The 15,646-nt window shown below is 50.9% G+C and overlaps 4 protein-coding genes across 4 annotated transcripts; 1 reads left to right on the top strand and 3 right to left on the bottom strand.

Annotated features, from left to right (window-relative positions):
- The first annotated feature begins 7,402 nt into the window (after nucleotides 1-7,402).
- DFJ58DRAFT_442584 (uncharacterized protein) lies at nucleotides 7,403-8,561 on the top strand. Its single transcript, XM_041380430.1, has 2 exons — nucleotides 7,403-7,812; nucleotides 7,867-8,561. The coding sequence occupies exons 1-2, from the start codon at nucleotides 7,743-7,745 to the stop codon at nucleotides 8,325-8,327; spliced, it is 531 nt and encodes a 176-aa protein (XP_041242732.1). The 5' UTR covers nucleotides 7,403-7,742; the 3' UTR covers nucleotides 8,328-8,561.
- A 64-nt stretch (nucleotides 8,562-8,625) lies between these two features.
- DFJ58DRAFT_746471 (amino acid transporter) lies at nucleotides 8,626-11,574 on the bottom strand (the record flags this gene model as incomplete). Its single annotated transcript, XM_041387465.1, has 18 exons — nucleotides 11,354-11,574; nucleotides 11,012-11,293; nucleotides 10,561-10,963; nucleotides 10,452-10,513; nucleotides 10,340-10,401; nucleotides 10,147-10,287; nucleotides 9,915-10,094; nucleotides 9,759-9,859; nucleotides 9,695-9,704; nucleotides 9,629-9,643; nucleotides 9,550-9,577; nucleotides 9,389-9,498; nucleotides 9,230-9,328; nucleotides 9,125-9,176; nucleotides 9,028-9,072; nucleotides 8,904-8,970; nucleotides 8,711-8,849; nucleotides 8,626-8,649 (listed from the first exon to the last, which is right to left on the bottom strand). The coding sequence occupies exons 2-18, from the start codon at nucleotides 11,160-11,162 to the stop codon at nucleotides 8,626-8,628; spliced, it is 1,689 nt and encodes a 562-aa protein (XP_041242731.1). The 5' UTR covers nucleotides 11,163-11,293; nucleotides 11,354-11,574.
- A 9-nt stretch (nucleotides 11,575-11,583) lies between these two features.
- Nucleotides 11,584-13,422, bottom strand: DFJ58DRAFT_746470 (uncharacterized protein). Its single transcript, XM_041387464.1, has 4 exons — nucleotides 13,174-13,422; nucleotides 13,099-13,121; nucleotides 12,678-13,031; nucleotides 11,584-12,622 (listed from the first exon to the last, which is right to left on the bottom strand). Exons 1-4 carry the CDS (start codon nucleotides 13,248-13,250, stop codon nucleotides 11,802-11,804), a joined length of 1,275 nt encoding a protein of 424 aa, XP_041242730.1. The 5' UTR covers nucleotides 13,251-13,422; the 3' UTR covers nucleotides 11,584-11,801.
- An 888-nt stretch (nucleotides 13,423-14,310) lies between these two features.
- On the bottom strand, nucleotides 14,311-14,970 carry DFJ58DRAFT_729259 (uncharacterized protein; the record flags this gene model as incomplete). Its single annotated transcript, XM_041385726.1, has 1 exon — nucleotides 14,311-14,970. The coding sequence occupies one exon, from the start codon at nucleotides 14,968-14,970 to the stop codon at nucleotides 14,311-14,313; it is 660 nt and encodes a 219-aa protein (XP_041242729.1).
- Nucleotides 14,971-15,646: the final 676 nt, after the last annotated feature.

The raw sequence follows: 15,646 nt of genomic DNA, 5'->3' as shown, positions 1-15,646 counted from the left end.
CATACCGATTGGGTTCACTCAGTCTCATTCTCGTTGGACGGCACTCACATCGTTACTGGTTCTCGAGATAAAACTACGCGGCTATGGGATGTCGCTACAGGTCAGCCAGTCGGTGGGCCATTGCGTGGCCACACTAAACGAGTTGCCTCGGTCTCGTTCTCACCGGACGGCACTCTCATCGCGACTGCTTCTTACGATACAACTGTCCAGTTGTGGGATGCAGTGACGGGCCAGCCTGTCGGCGAGCCCTTGCGGGGACACACTGCAGTGGTTTCATCAGTTTCATTCTCATCGGATGGCACTCGCATCGTGACCGGGTCTTGGGATCACACTATCCGGCTGTGGGATACAGTGACAATGCAGCCAATCGGTGAGCCCCTGTTGGGGCACACAAATCTTGTTAGCTCAGCGTCATTCTCTCCGGATGGCACTCGCATTGTGACTGGTTCTTGGGACAACACTATTCGGCTGTGGGATGTAGCGATGAGACAGCCTATCGGTGAGCCCTTGCTGGGGCACACTGGTCCGGTTAGGTCAGTCTCGTTCTCGCCAGACGGTGCTCGCATCGTGACTGGTTCTTGGGACAATACTGTCCGGCTGTGGGATACAACGACCAGGAAGCCAGTTGGTGATCCCTTACTGGGGCACACTGGCGTGGTCACATCAGTCTCGTTCTCTCCGGATGGCACTCGCATTGCAACTGGTTCTTGGGACAACACTGTTCGGCTGTGGGATGCAACAACGGGACAGCCAGTCGGTGAGCCCTTGCTGGGGCACGCTAATTATGTTAGCTCGGTTTCGTTCTCACCGGATGGCACTCGCATCGTGACCGGTTCTTGGGATACCACTGTCCGGTTGTGGGATGCAACAACCGGGCAGCCCCTTAGCGAGTTGCGAGGGCACACTAGTGCTATTAGCTCAGTCTCATTCTCACCGGACGGGGTTCGCATCGTAACTAGTTCTTGGGACTCTACTGTAAGGCTGTGGGATGCAGTAGTTGGCCAGCCCTTACAACAGTGTGCCGAGTTACATCCTACAACATTCCCAGATGAATATCCCATGCACCCCATCGAAGTCACCACTACCATGACACCCAGCACTCGGAGTGACCACCTCATTCGCTTCTCGTCCAACTCTACCCACGCGCTGTGCAATACAGCCGAATTAATGGAGGGGTCATCCCATGATGACTATAGTTCAACGATCTCGACCCCCTTTGTCCTGAATCATGACAGTGGGTGGGTGGTAGGACTCAATCGCCAACTCTTGTTCTGGGTACCACCTGCTTCTCGACACGCATTTTATTGCCCTCAGACTGCATTAGTGGTACCTAGAGGAGGTCCAGAGCTTGATTTATGCCGTATGGCACATGGACAACACTGGGCAAAGTGCCGAGAAGAGTGAGTCTCTTAGAAGCCTTTTCCTGCCTTCAACCCTTACTTAAAAACACTTGTAGACCTTCATCACGATGATCTTATTCCAGTAATTTTCGATATGGAGATTTCAGATACAATGCAATGTCGAGTGTATAGTTGATTGTTCATTATCTATTTTATACATATCTGGAGTCTGAGTTTAGGGTCGTCTGAGTGAACGACTTCTGAAAAGCTATGTGACACTCATCATGCTCCAACGACTCGTCAGAGCACGCGTACCTAGGAGTCGAGTGTAGAGTCTATTTATACCCATTTGTGCTTCCTCGCAGCGGATCGAAAAGTTGAAAGAACTCAAGAAGGCTGGTACTGCGGAAAGGTTTTAATATTTGTGGTCGTTGCTCTTATTGCATCTGGGACAAGTGGGTCTAATCCTGCGAGAACTGGGTGGGACAAATGTGTAGTCCATTGTGTAGGACAACATGCGAAACGACCATGGTCGCGGCACACATGTGTACAGAAGAAAGGTGGTGAACACAAGAGCACCACGAGAATGACGCACGTAAAGATATGCGAGAAGTGAACAAGCGGGACAAGGAGATAAATGATCCCTCGACAGATGCAAGCAAACGGGGGACAAAATCCAGGGAATTGAGGCAAAGCGAGTATAAAAGGGTATGGATATTGGGCACAGCTCGATCTCGTACTCGTTAGGGACCACGAAATGGAGTTTGAAGAAATATCAAACTCGAGTTCCTGCTAGGACAACGTGAAAATATATGCATTAGAACAGATTACGAGAGACGCGCACGTAGTAGTACATACGAAGCCACGGGAGAACGCTCATAATAGAGCAACTACTACACGTACATCGTAGCTATTGTGTGGCATGTTCATCTCTGCTGTCCGCTTTATTTCTCCAAGGCAGAGATATGAGTACACGGCACGTCGAGATATAGGACATCTGTGGGTCAGGGCGCACCGGGAAAGCTTTGCCTGAACGAAGATTCATAGGGTAGAGAGACAGGATCTCTCGGGTCAGGAAAGAGTCCATATTGAAGGGCTGGTTGGCGAAATGCATGGCAGTGAGTGTAAGGGGGCTCGGCGTCGGGCGATCATGACTGCAAATACGATAGAATGCGGGGCAATAAGTACAACTTATTCAAGATGAAGCTTGAGTCAACGTCAACCAACGTTATATATGGTCCTATGGAATTGCCAAATACAAAATGGAATATTACCTCGAAAACGGTGGTGCATGTAAGTGCACATCCGGTGCATAGGCCACGAGTGTAAGTGCATGGCTTCAACCTGTAGGGACCTGAATGACGTCGACGCCTGGCCCTGGCTCCAGACATCCGAGTCAACCGCTATCACGGTTTATTCCTTGACCGCTTTAGTGATATTTCCAAGTAGGTCTAAGTGCGAAAAGTAACTCGGTGATTTCCTGATGTATTCTGATACATCAAAATGGACAGTGGATAACGACAGATGGGGATGTATCACAGTGTATGGCTTACAGTACTGTTTAGATGTATGACCTGCGCTACTTTCATTGATGAGTTCCAGTCCACTGCTGGAATATGTTGCCGGATGGTAGAATTTAGGGTTGCTGGGTGTTGATGAAATCACGTGATTTTGGGACACATTGACACATATTTACCAACATATGAACATGACAGCAAGGTGACCAGTCCGTCTATCGACGGCTTGCCTCATAGGTTTAACAGGACTGGTCACGAGTCTAGCACGAACTAGTGGTAAACAATAGTTCAAAACATTGCCAACAAAAAGTGAATGCGAAGGTACTCGTCTAAATAGTTACGTCATGACGCTGGTAGATGCTTAGAGACAATGACAAGCGGTGGACTAAATGTTATCTGGTGTCCCACTGGTGCTCCTGCCAGTCTTGCATCGCAAACACTGTTTAATTCATGTCCGACGTTTTGATAGGCTATTAGAGGTATCCGATTCGAGTGCGCTGTTGCTATTGATCTGAAGCTCATCCAAAGTTCGCTTTCTGGATGTGCCAACAGCGGTGTTGGGCCTCGGAGAGGGGAGGGGTAGCAGAAGCTTCCGTTGTTGAGTGCCAGGAATTGGGACCGATGGCTGACAACCATTCATCAGGCTGTGTGTTGAAGGTTCAAACTGAGGATGAGAGAGAATTAAAAGAGGTTTCACAAAATGAAGAAAGTCAAACCTGAAGCGAGGCAATAACCTTTGCAAGTTTCTGCCCCTCGGATAAAATATCAAGACAAGACCGCAGTCCCTTCGAACACCACTGCCATTCGAGCCATGAAAGGAGGTGACGATTCCAGAAAGCCTGGAATATATGGTTGAGACTGTCGTCCCATGGATTTGGAGCACGTGACAGGTGAACAATCCAGTTTTGAGATGCATACTTGAGAGAGTCGGAAGATGATTGACTTCGTTCCTGTACCTCTTTTGCAAAAGCTATAAAGAACTTCATAGCATGAATGATCTCCCTGTCAGGAACTTCTGGCGATGCAGAGGTAAAATGATTTTGGGGCATCAACGCCAAGAACATCGGAAACATCAAGAAATCCGGTAAGCTTTGAAGCTGCTGGACTACTTTGAAGGTTGGCAATGAAGCCAATTCTGCGACAATGATATAGCTGCTGATTGCTTCCAACGTGCTGGAGAATTCTTCGACAGTCGCCCACACGGACCCCGCAGAAGTGGATTGCCATGCTTGGCCATGGGGCATCTGGAGCCAGTTTCGCTCGCCCGGGGTTTGAAGCCAGACTCGTCGTCCCTCGGTCTGCAGCCACTCTCGTCCTCCCTCGGTCTGCAGCCAGTTTCGTCCTCCCTCAGTCTGCAGCCACTCTCGTCCTTCCGCGGTCTGCAGCCACACCCATCCTCCCAGGGTCTGCAGCCACTCTCGTCCTCCCTCGGTCCGCAACCAGTCTCGTCCTCCCTCGGTCTGCAGCCAGTCTCGTCCTCCTTCCTCGGTCTGCAGCCAGTCTCGGCCTCCCTCGGTCTCCAACTACTCCCATCCTTCCTCGGTCTGCAGCCAGTCTCGGCCGCCCTGAGTCCGCAGCCACTTTTGTCCTCCCTGGGTCTGCAACCACATTCGTCCTCTCCAGATTTGCAGCCACTCTCGTCCTTCCGCGGTCTGCAGCCACACCCATCCTCCCAGGGTCTGCAGCCAGTCTCGTCCTCCCTCGGTCTGCAGCCACTCTCGTCCTCCCTCGGTCTGCAGCCACTCTCGTCCTCCCTCGGTCTGCAGCCAATCCCATCCTCCCAGGGTCTGCAGCCAGTCTCGTCCTCCCTCGGTCTGCAGCCACTCTCGTCCTCCCTGGATCTGCAGCCAGGCTCGTCCTCCTTCTGTCTGCAGCCAGGCTCGTCCTTCCTCGGTCCCCAACCACTCCCATCTTCCCTCGGTCTGCAGCCAGTTTCGTCCTCCCTCGGTCTGCAGCCAGTCTCGTCCTCTCTGGGTCTGCAGCCAGGCTCGTCCTCCTTCTGTCTGCAGCCAGTTTCGTCCTTTCTGGGTCTTCAGCCACTCCCGTTCTCCCTCGGTCTGCAGCGACCACCCTCGTTCTCCCTCGGTCTGCAGCCAGGCTCGTCCTCTCTGGTCTGCAGCCAGGCTCGTCCTCTCTGGGTCTGCAGCCAGGCTCGTCCTCTCTGGGTCTGCAGCCAGGCTCGTCCTCCTTCTGTCTGCAGCCAGTCTCGTCCTCCCTCGGTCTGCAGCCAGTCTCGTCCTTTCTGGGTCTTCAGCCAGTCTCGTCCTCCCTGGGTATGCAGCCAGACGCGTCCTCCCTCGGTCTGCAGCCAGTCTCTTCCGCCCTCGGTCTGCAGCCAGTCTCGTCCTTCCGCAGTCTGCAGCCACTCCCATCCTCCCTGGGCCTGCAGCCAGTCTCGTCCTCTCTGGGTCTTCAGCCAGTCTCGTCCTCCTTCTGTCTGCAGCCAGTCTCGTCCTTCCTCGGGCTCCAACCACTCCCATTCTCCCTCGGTCTGCAGCCAGTCTGGTCCTCCGTCGGTCTGCAGCCACTCTCGTCCTCCCCGGGTCTGCAGCCAGTCTCGGCCTCCCTCGGTCTCCAACCACTCCCATCCTTCCTCGGTCTCCAACCACTCCCATCCTCCCTGGGTCTGCAGCCAGTCTCGTCCTCTCTCGGTCTGCAGCCAGTCTCGTCCTCCCTGGGTATCCAGTCAGTCTAGTCCTCCGGTCTCCCGCCAGTCTCGTCCTCCTTCTGTATCCAACCAGTCTCGTCCTCCCTCGGTCCGCAGCCAGTCTTGTCCTCCCTTGGTCTCCAGCCAGTCTCGCCCATTCGTGGTCTGCACCCAGGCACACCCGTCTACGGTCCCCAGCCAATATTGCAGATCTGAAGCGCGATCTCCCCGAAGCCATAGCATACAGATGAGAGCTGACAGTGGCTCTGGTGGCCGAACAAGGAAGGATAGCGAAGCTTTTAATCGATGGGGGTCCTCAGGTTGCATAACTTGGCTATGTTTCTTCAGTTCTGAGAGCACATCCAGAAGGGCCGCGCTTTTGGGAATATCTTCCATCATCAAGCGAAAAGAAGAATAAGCGAGTAGGGAGTGGGGTGAGGGCATATCATATTCGCATACTTGAGGGAGGCTGCAGTTTGAGGGGTCGGAAACATAGTCGCGAATAGACGAGTGATAGATATTAATGGGGAGAGTGCTGTCTGTAGGGATATCCATGACAGACCGTAGTTGTATCAGGGTTGTCTGCACATCGCACCCCAAACCAGGGCCAAGAAGTGACGAGATTTGCGAGATGGGAAGAGGGTCTGCGAGGGCAGCGACGATGGACAAGTGCATGTATGCTCGCGTGGGGTTAGCACATGTGGAGAGGATACGGTCATATAACTTGTAGACCTCCGTTCCTGGTAGCAGCTCGCTCGTCAACTTCAGCATCAGCTGTAACCGATCGCGGGGATCCTTGTCTTTATCGTCGATAATAAACTTCACCATTGTAGATGCCACGATGAAACGTCTGCCAGCGCGGCTCGCCAGCTGTGCGAGTTCATCCCTCGTTGGCTGAGGGAAATCGGGATGGCGACTTGCCAGCTTTGCGAAGGAATGCTGCAAGAAAATATAGATATCTGTGTCGACATCGGCGCCGTCGAGCGAGATGATGGCAGCAACGCCCTCCCCAGAAGTTTTCACTGGGATTTCGCACAACAACGGGCGCACCTCTTCGTTCTGAAATGCTTCAGAGATATGGGTTTCCGAGCGACTTGTGAGCAGAATGTGGGTCGCGGGAATATCAGGGTCACGAAGAGCCTGCGCGAGGGAAAGGATGAGGTCGGTAAGCTCGGATTCGGATATGCATTCATCAAGGGCATCGACAACAAACGTCAGAGGCTGACACCCGCGCAATCTGAGTTGAAGTTTCCGGAGGGGTTGGAGAAAGAGAGCCTCCATCTGGTCGTAGAGAGGCGTGTCTGGGTCTAGTAGAGCAGGATTGTTGCGGATCGCTCTGTTCACATCCTGCCGGATGCTTGGAAAATTACTGGCAAGCTGATAGGCAAGCGTTGTAAAGAAATATCCAGCTGTGCAATGTTTGGTAAGCTTGCGCGAGAAAAAGAATGTTCCCGCTAGCCGCTTTTCGACATTCGTCTCCTCTGTCACTTTTAGACCTTTCATCCTCTCAGCTACGGTGAACGCGACGGCAGACTTTCCGACGCCTGCAGTGCCATGCAGCCATACAAGTTGATTCTTCTCTTCTTTGGCCAGTGATCGGTGGATGTATTTGAGGAGATCCACCCGGGTCCCTTCCAAACACTTCGGGTGGGGCTGACGTTCACGGGAGTTATATTGAGCACCCTTGACAGCAACTTGGGACAGCCTCGTCCAAGTTCCTTCAAGAGCTGTCAAAAAGGGTCAGAAAGCGAGAGAGGGACAAGAGTGAGAAAAACTGACATTGTTCCTCACTCATTCGCGAAGGTTGTGATATGCGTGATGAAATGGACAAATTGAGAGCACTAGCTGGGTGCGGTTAGAAATGCATCTGGGCAATATTTATCTCCAGATATACTACGTACGAAGGTTTGAAGGAACTCAAAGTAAGTTGTCAACTTAGGATTCCAAAGCGTGATGGAGATAGGATGGGATAAATGGATGTTTCAACCTATGGAAAGCTTGCTGGATGATGGGATACAGTTCAAGGACGAGTGAGTGCTTGTCCGGTTGCAGGAGGCCACGAGGTTGCTGTGCATACGGTTTTGGAACACACAAAATGGAATATTGCCTCGAGGATCCCAGTCAGGCAAAAACAGTGGTGCATGTAAGTGCACGCCCAAGTCAGGTATTAAGAGGGGCAGTGCATGGGCCACGAGTGTCAGTGCAATGAGTGCATGGCTTCAGCCTGTAGGAACTTGAATGACGTCCCTGAGTCCAGGCTCATCCGCGTTCGTTATACCTGCATTCTTCAATCCTCAAGCCCTCATAAGCAAGTAATACGATTTTCACTTACAATTTACGCTGACATCCTAGCCCCTACCAGCTCCCAAAGGCCTTCAATCAATGGGAATCATCGATATCTTCAACGCCGAAATCGCCCAACAAGTGATAGACAGCTTGGGCGGGAAGCATCTCGTAAATTCTCTAATCACCGCTGTGGAGCGCCTCATGCAGACGACAGACACCCTCTCCTCAGACGCTCACACAACCCTCGTATCTACTACGCTGCTCGTGGAAAACTTGATCACTGCCGTCGAGCACCTCGAGCAGAAGACAGACGCTCTCTCCTCTGATGTTAGCGCAACTGTCGCATCTACTACGCTGCTCGTAGAAAACCTGGTTGCGACGATGAACGCGCTAGCGTTGAATATGCATTACCTGCTGCAAGGGTGCATTGCTCTTGTTGCGTTGCTGTGCTTGTTGACAGTCATCTGCATCGTGCGCTGGTGCTATGCATTTAGTCGAGAGCTTCGGGGTGTCACACAGCGTATCAAGACCGCATAGACCCTACACATGACAACAGATTGTCAGTTTCACCAGCACTTTTGCGTTCATTTATTCAAACAAAAAATGAGATGAGAGGCAAGAACTCCAACGGGATTGGTGACTGGCCAGATCTTCAGAACGCAGGTGTTGTTGGCAAAAACCTCCGAAGAGTTTCGGCATGAAGCAGAGCTGACCGAGCCTCAGGATTCGTTCTAGACTCTAGTAGTACGACACCGCATGCGTTACACGAATACCACAACATCGCATTAAATTAATCCAAAGACCAATTCTTTTGCACTTCCAATCAACTCCCGAATCACTGTACCTTCTTATTCGAGAACTTGAAAATAAGATCGGTGATCAAAACCAGCAAACACAAAATAAAGATCGCAAACACTCACTACAGTGACAACAGTTCCATCGTCCAACCTCTCCTTCCTCGGTACAAACTCATAACCAAATACCTTGGGCAGTATGACTCGCCATGCAGCCCAGTACAACACACCTGCGAACATGATGGCGATTCCGACGAGACAATACCTACAGAACAAGCGAGGAATGAGAATAAGGGACGCGCTGGTGGAAGAAACGTACAGGTAATATGGTAGTGGTGGGGTGTCGCCAATGCCGCCGGGTGGTCTCAGGAAGGGAGCGACGAGTACTATGCGGAGGTTTGGTTAGGGAAAGAAAGTGTTGAAGTTGTAGATTGGTAACTCACGGAAGACAGCAGCAGCCAAGAAGAATACAGCGAGAGGCCACCATACTACATCATATGCATTAACATACCACACAGGAAGAGCGAGATATTTGCTTACCTTTGAATGGTCGAACAACATTTGGCTTCTTCCATCTCAGATAGAACAGACCCTGCCGGTATCAAGAGGTAAGACATATTCGAGAAACAGTGTTGAAAGACGTACGATGACAATAAAGAGATTAATAATCTGCTGTGGGTATCCTTCCACGTCCAAAATGAAGGGGTAAGCAATGTTTGGGGGAGGCGCGATGATGACGATGACCTGAAAAAACAATCTCAGATTGATATCAAGGATATCATGCGGTTCTACAGTAGTACTTACTGAGGGTATCAAGTGGATGATCAATCCCGGAAGTGGGGACTTCCCTGTGGGCCAATTTGAAGCCCAGAATTTGTTTCCGAATGGTAAGGGTATCCCTTCCTTTGCGAGTTCTGTGATTGAAGTGTGAGCTAGGTAAAATTACGATGTTTGGTATGACGGACCTTGGTTTACTCGTGAGGCAGCAAAAGTCTAAATGAAAAGTTCTTGCGCTACACATTTCAATAGCATCCCTCGACTTACTATAGTAATAACATTCTATGACCTATCATCAAACAGAGATCACGATAAAAAAATCACAGGACTCACTCCAAGAGCACTGTCATGAAGACAACAAGTCAGGAAACTCTCAAACCCAGGACGTCGAACTCACCTGAGAGCAATGAAAACCGCTAGCGCACGCTCCGCAACAGAACCAAAGACATTCCCGAAAAACAAAGCAGCGACAGTAACACCAGAGTTATCGATCTCCGTCTATCGATGCCATTCAGCATTTCATTCGTGGCACAGACACAAAAGAAGTTCTCACCTTGGTTGCAGCTGAGAAATAAGCCACATTTGCAAGCAAGTACAAAATGGCGCATATACCAAGACCGAGCGGGCCTGCGATCTTGAGCGTCCTCACTGGATTACGGACATTATTCATCACGTAGTTCACGTTGGACCATCCCGCATATGCGTTCAGGACTTTGAAAGTGGCGGTAGCATACTGTCAAGACCATAATCAGCAGATGGGTATCTAGGAATATAATTGAACACACTTCATAGCTACTCGTGGAGCTCCCTGCGAACGCGTTTCTGAAATTATAGTGTGGATCTGTCACGCGGGTTTTTCCAGAAAGAACTACCCAGCCTGTGACCACGACGAATAGCAGAATTACGATCTTGAATATCGATAGCAACTGAAAGAAAGATGTTGAATATGATGGTAGAGTAAAAATGAAGCTTGCATACATTCATGATTAGCACGCCGGTCTTGGGGGTCAATCCATGCAGAAGGGTTACGAAAAAGATAACTAAAAGCCATGAAACAACCGTAATATGCCAGTTAGGTAGGATATCATACCTCCGAGTGCAATTCCACGCTCATTCCAGCGACCTGCGGTTTGTTCAGCAGCAACCAAGATACTACATCATATCAGCCGAGTTGTTTCATTAGGATCCAAAATACGCACTTGCTAGCAAAAACCTTGATGAAGCAATTAAGTTTTAGCACCGGATATCCATCCAAGACAAGAGATGACTGACAATACAACCGCTCGCAGTGAATCCAAGTAATATAGCGTTGGCAGCAAATACTACGGTGGCGAGGGTACTTGGGCTTTCTGTAAACGGCTTCAAGGTATACCTTCTCTCCACCACTGCGAGGGAACATGGTGCCGAACTCGAGCCATATGAAGAGGCCACAGAAGCTAAGCAAGAAACCAAGGACCCATAGCATGAGGGAGGCACCGACTGAGCCCACGCCGGAGAGGATGGAGGACGGTGTTGAGAATATACCGGTGCCGATTATCCGCCCAACGATAAGGAGAGTGCAAGAAGTTACACCAAGGTGACGACCCAAGCCTCCAGCGGTATCTGAATGATGTCAGATGAGCAAGTTGAAGGAATAGCGAGCAACCGCACCTTCTTCAAAGGTCAACCCTCCAGGATTCAGGTCAGTATCATTGTTCGGTTCCTTCTGAATCCTCTGATCCTTTTCGCTGAGCTGTGATTCAGAAGCGCGGTCGTCCTGGTTCTCTTTCTGCCGCTTGCTTAGCCGCGACCACCAGGACATTCCTGTAGATGGAGTGGGAGATATGAACAAATGGTATTATCGTTTCAAAGGGAGATAAAGCGCTTGATGATGGCGCAATAAGGTATCTGCATGTCGCCAAGACGGACCATGTGGCGAGCGCTCAGCGCACCCTACAAAAGGGAAGCCAAATGGATTAGGCTATTATAACGATCTCGAGTTGAATGTCCTACAGGCGAGGCTTGAAATTGGAACAAGCTCGTTATTAAGTTTCGAGTGTTCCGTAGGTTGTTTTTGCTCTTTGAAACTTACAGCCGTTTCAATGCAGCTAGGCCAGTCCCAAAACATGAGTGGGCAAGAACGAACTTTCAACTCCCGCGTTCTACAGGACGTTGTGACATACCCATGGTATCTCACCGGAACATCGCAATTCCGACGGTCCCGTTTTATTTCTGGCCCACTAGCCGCACTCTGCAGAAAGAACAGCCTATTTAACAGACTACTGATAAGAATCATTTTTACATTCCGGTACCTAGATTTTCTCCTACTAATGATTACCGTCCAGTCAGAACCAACCTCGGAAGCCGCTGATTTGCCTCACTTGCATTCCTGCGAGAATCGGATACCGCAACCCTGGAAATCCTGGAAACGTATATTTCCTCCCTCTTGCGCATCACACGCTTAACTGCCTTGTTGTCCATCTTCTTGCTGGGCACCGTGGCCAATCTGTCCTGGCTCACGCGATTTTTCTGCCGCTTGTTGAGACGGGTGTTCATCTCCTTCGTCCGTCGAGATACCCTGGAAATGAACCCGTTCGCACCGGAGTGCTTCCTCGGGGCCCACCCATCTGCCCTGTCGTTCACCTTCCTGCTGGACACCGTGGTAGTCCTGTCCTAGCTCACGCGGTTTTTCTGCCGTTTGTTGAGACTGTTCATCTCCTTCGTCCGTCGAGATACCCTGGAAATGAATCCTTTCGCACCGTCCTTCCCCCGCGCCCACCCGTCTGTCCTGTTGCCCACCTTCCTGCTGGACACCCATTTGTTCTGCTTTGCATTGTTCATCTACCTTCTGTTGGGACGACCGTTTACCCATCTGCTGAGGGCGGTCCTCTGCGGTCCCTTGCGCGCGAGTCTGGCCGATGTCGCCGCTCTGTGAATGCTCTGGGACATTCCGATCGTCACGTTTTCCTTCTTGCTGACTTACAGTACTCGGGTATTGCTGCTTCTGCTCGGGCGCTGTGCCCGTGCTTGGAGCAACCTCACCGGGACCCTTCTGTTCGTGCACTGCGCCTGTGCCTACGGCAGCCTCACGACCAGTCTGGGCAGCACCAGGGTATTGTTGCTTCTGCTCGGGCGCTGCGCTAGTACTTGCAGCAGCCTCATCAGGGCCCTTCTGCTCGGGCGCTGCGCCGGTACTTGCAGCAGCCTCACCAGGGTCCTTCTGCTCGTGTGCTGCGCCTGTGCCTACGGCAGCCTCACGACCAGTCTGAGCGGCACCCGGACCTTGATTAAAAAGATTACCTCATCGACAGGGGACGTAACGTTGCAAAACACTAACCTGTTGACTCAGGTCCGCTCTTTCCCGCAAGTGCGCTTGTTTTCTCGTCACCCGTTCCCTGTTGTCGACCCTGATCTGTCACCCCGATAGCAGCACCGCCGACTGCGGCGCCAGTACCGGAACTGGTACCAGTCCCCGCAGTCGTTCCTTGATCAGCAGGCGCCGTTCCAGGGGGGGCTGTTCCAGCAGGGGCAACTTGAGGCGCAGACGAATGACCTTTCATCCTCGCCATACCCTCCGCAATTTCGGCACGGCCCTTCGTGACCAAATCAGCGTTCTTCTGCACGCCAGCTACAGAGCTCGTAGCACGATCGGCACTGCCAAGTGCCGTGCCTCGAAGATTGTCGCCTATCCCTAATTCAATCAAAGAGGGTTATAACCGTCTGTATTTCTAGAACGATGATGAATGGAATGGGTTTACCATGGATAACTTGAGCAGCTCCTCTGCGGAATTGTTTAAATGACTCGAATAATGAAATCAAGACAGGGAACATACTTGAGCTTATCTGAAAATCCCCCTCCATTCTCACCTCCATTCTTCGAAGTATTCGTATTCGTATTATTCGTGGTCATAGTTCACAAAAGAAAAGAAAAACATCTCGAACCCCTCGACTCCATCCCTGAGTCTCCCAGAATCTATGACGCAAGCATGCGGTCACCACAGCTATGTCGCGGAGGGAGGCAAGGAGCGGACATAAATGAATGGCCCGAGATTAGTCCCGATTTGGGAACTAATCTATGATCGAGCACGTGCCGTCGTTGCCGATCATATGCGTATGGGAAAGTTATTTAGGTCGCTTTTCGCATCGTCTCCTGGACATCGGGTCCAAGCTCGAGAGGGATGGTCCGTCTACATAGGTATACATAGAGCATAGAAACTATCTTCCTTAGAGATCGCTACATGGGTGCTATGTGACAGGTGTGTTCGAACTGATGCACTGCAGCGGATCTTGCTGCGAACGTGCGACGTGAGTAGGGAATTTGGATCTGGAGGGAACGTTCCAGCTCGGTGATGATCATTGTCGTCGACGTTGCGGTGCCGCCGAGGATCAACTAACCCTAGGAATTCCCACGTTTCCGATTGTATCCCGCTCTCTTTCTTGCTCCACAAGGGGTTGATGCCAAGCTGTCTTATTCCTAATCAAGGCATGTCCGGGCCCAAGACTAACAGAAGTAAAAAAAGGTATCCAAGGACATCTTGTGAAAAAACTCGAATAGGGTCATCGTCAATATCATGACATGTATGGGTCTACAAGCGTGCTCTACAGTACAACAAAAGTGCGATATCGACGAACGACGACCAAGAAAATGAGACTACAACCCGAACATACACTAAATTTACAACAATAACGGCTAACCGAAAAACTACGAAGACGAAGAGTGTGTGTGGGTAAGGTATATAGCATATAAGTGTAACAATAAGGAAACGATGATGAGTGGGTTTTGTTATATATGATAAAGTAACAGTGTCCATTATTGAGTTCCAGTCGTCGTCGATATCTGTTTTTTTTTGAGAAATGCGTCCGTGACATGCGAGGTTGTTGGGGGTTGATGGATATGGATAAGGATAATAAATGAATACCGCTGTCGGTTACTGCTGCCCGTCTTCCGTTGCTAGTGTAGCGGCGACCGCTCATTGTAGGTTCAGCACCCAAGCGTCTGGACCCAATTTTGTGCTGGACAGCCCCATGAACGTAGTGCGCCCCATTAAGAAGTCTACTCGCTTCAACCCCTTCCGCTGCTCTTCCGCGTACGCCTCAGCCGAAGAGGCACGTAAGCATCGGTTGTGGTATGTTTCTGCAACTGTGTCCCGAACGTGCTGGCTAGGAGCTGCTTTGAACTCCTCACGCGTCCCCGGTGTACGGAGGAAGCGGTAGAGCTGGATGAGAACGTCCTCCACGGTGACGTAATGAGATGTCGACGCGCGAATTTCACAACGCCATGGAAGGAAGTCGTTCTGGAGGGAGAGGACGGGAATGGGAGGGTTGGTAGCAGGTTCTGCGAGGCAGTGGGAATCAAGGTTGATAGGTGAGGCGCGAATGTTAGCGGAGGCGGTATTAGGTGGGTATGAGACGTCATAGTTGATGGGAAAAACGTAGGGGTGGTAGGCAAGAATTGGATGGATAGCAACAGGGCCCAAACGCATGAAGAGCTCCCTCAGTTGAGGGGGCGTAATCGGTCCAGTTGAGGATGGTAACGACGACTCTGAGATAGTTGGTGAGGGCGTCGATTCTGATGGAGCAGGAGAGTAGAAGATGTTCTCCTCATGGAAGCGGACGTGTTTGCCAGGCATAGTGATAGTCTGTGTGGTAGTAGGAATGGGTGATTGGATTCTAGTGCGGGCCAGCTCTATTATAGCTTGACGTGGACTGTAGCTGTCCGTAAACAGAACTGTGTGATTGGTAGGGATGATGGGCAGAACGAACGATTCCATTTGAACTTTTTATATGTTCCTGGGCGCAATTCGGAATAGATCAATGCATCGCCCGCTGCCGACAGGAAACAGAAATGACTTGAGTTTCAATTGAGTTGAGTTACCTCAAAATGGGGGGACAAGACGACGAACCAGGCACTCGGTAGAGTGACAAGACTTGGGAAATTGGACTGGTTCAACAACACTGCCGTTCCCAAGCAGTCATGTGCTTGTTGCCCGCTTAAAGCTAACCCTTACGGCAGCCGAGCTTCTTCAATCTATTTGCAGCACTCAGTTGGCGCTCAGTCTCCTCCGTCGCTTTCATGATCCCGACTGAATCGGCTGAATTATTGTGATCTACAGCAAGTAATATTTTAGATCAGTAAGTCCCATCGATAGTTGCAACTCACGGTTAAGCCTATGACTTGTAAGACTGAGTTTCCTATTTCGTCGTAGCTCGAGTCACTGCCTCAGCAACCGACGGGACTTTCTCTTGGCTACTGTGGTGAGTGCCTTGAGTCCAGTTAATTGTATACAAGTAACACTCAGCGTGACG

Source organism: Suillus subalutaceus (genome assembly GCF_016647625.1).
Source record: "Suillus subalutaceus strain FC151 chromosome Unknown DFJ58scaffold_70, whole genome shotgun sequence".
Taxonomy (NCBI): Eukaryota; Fungi; Basidiomycota; class Agaricomycetes; order Boletales; family Suillaceae; genus Suillus; species Suillus subalutaceus.
The sequence above is the reverse complement of the archived record's forward strand: the minus strand, read 5'-3'. Positions and strand labels throughout refer to the sequence as shown.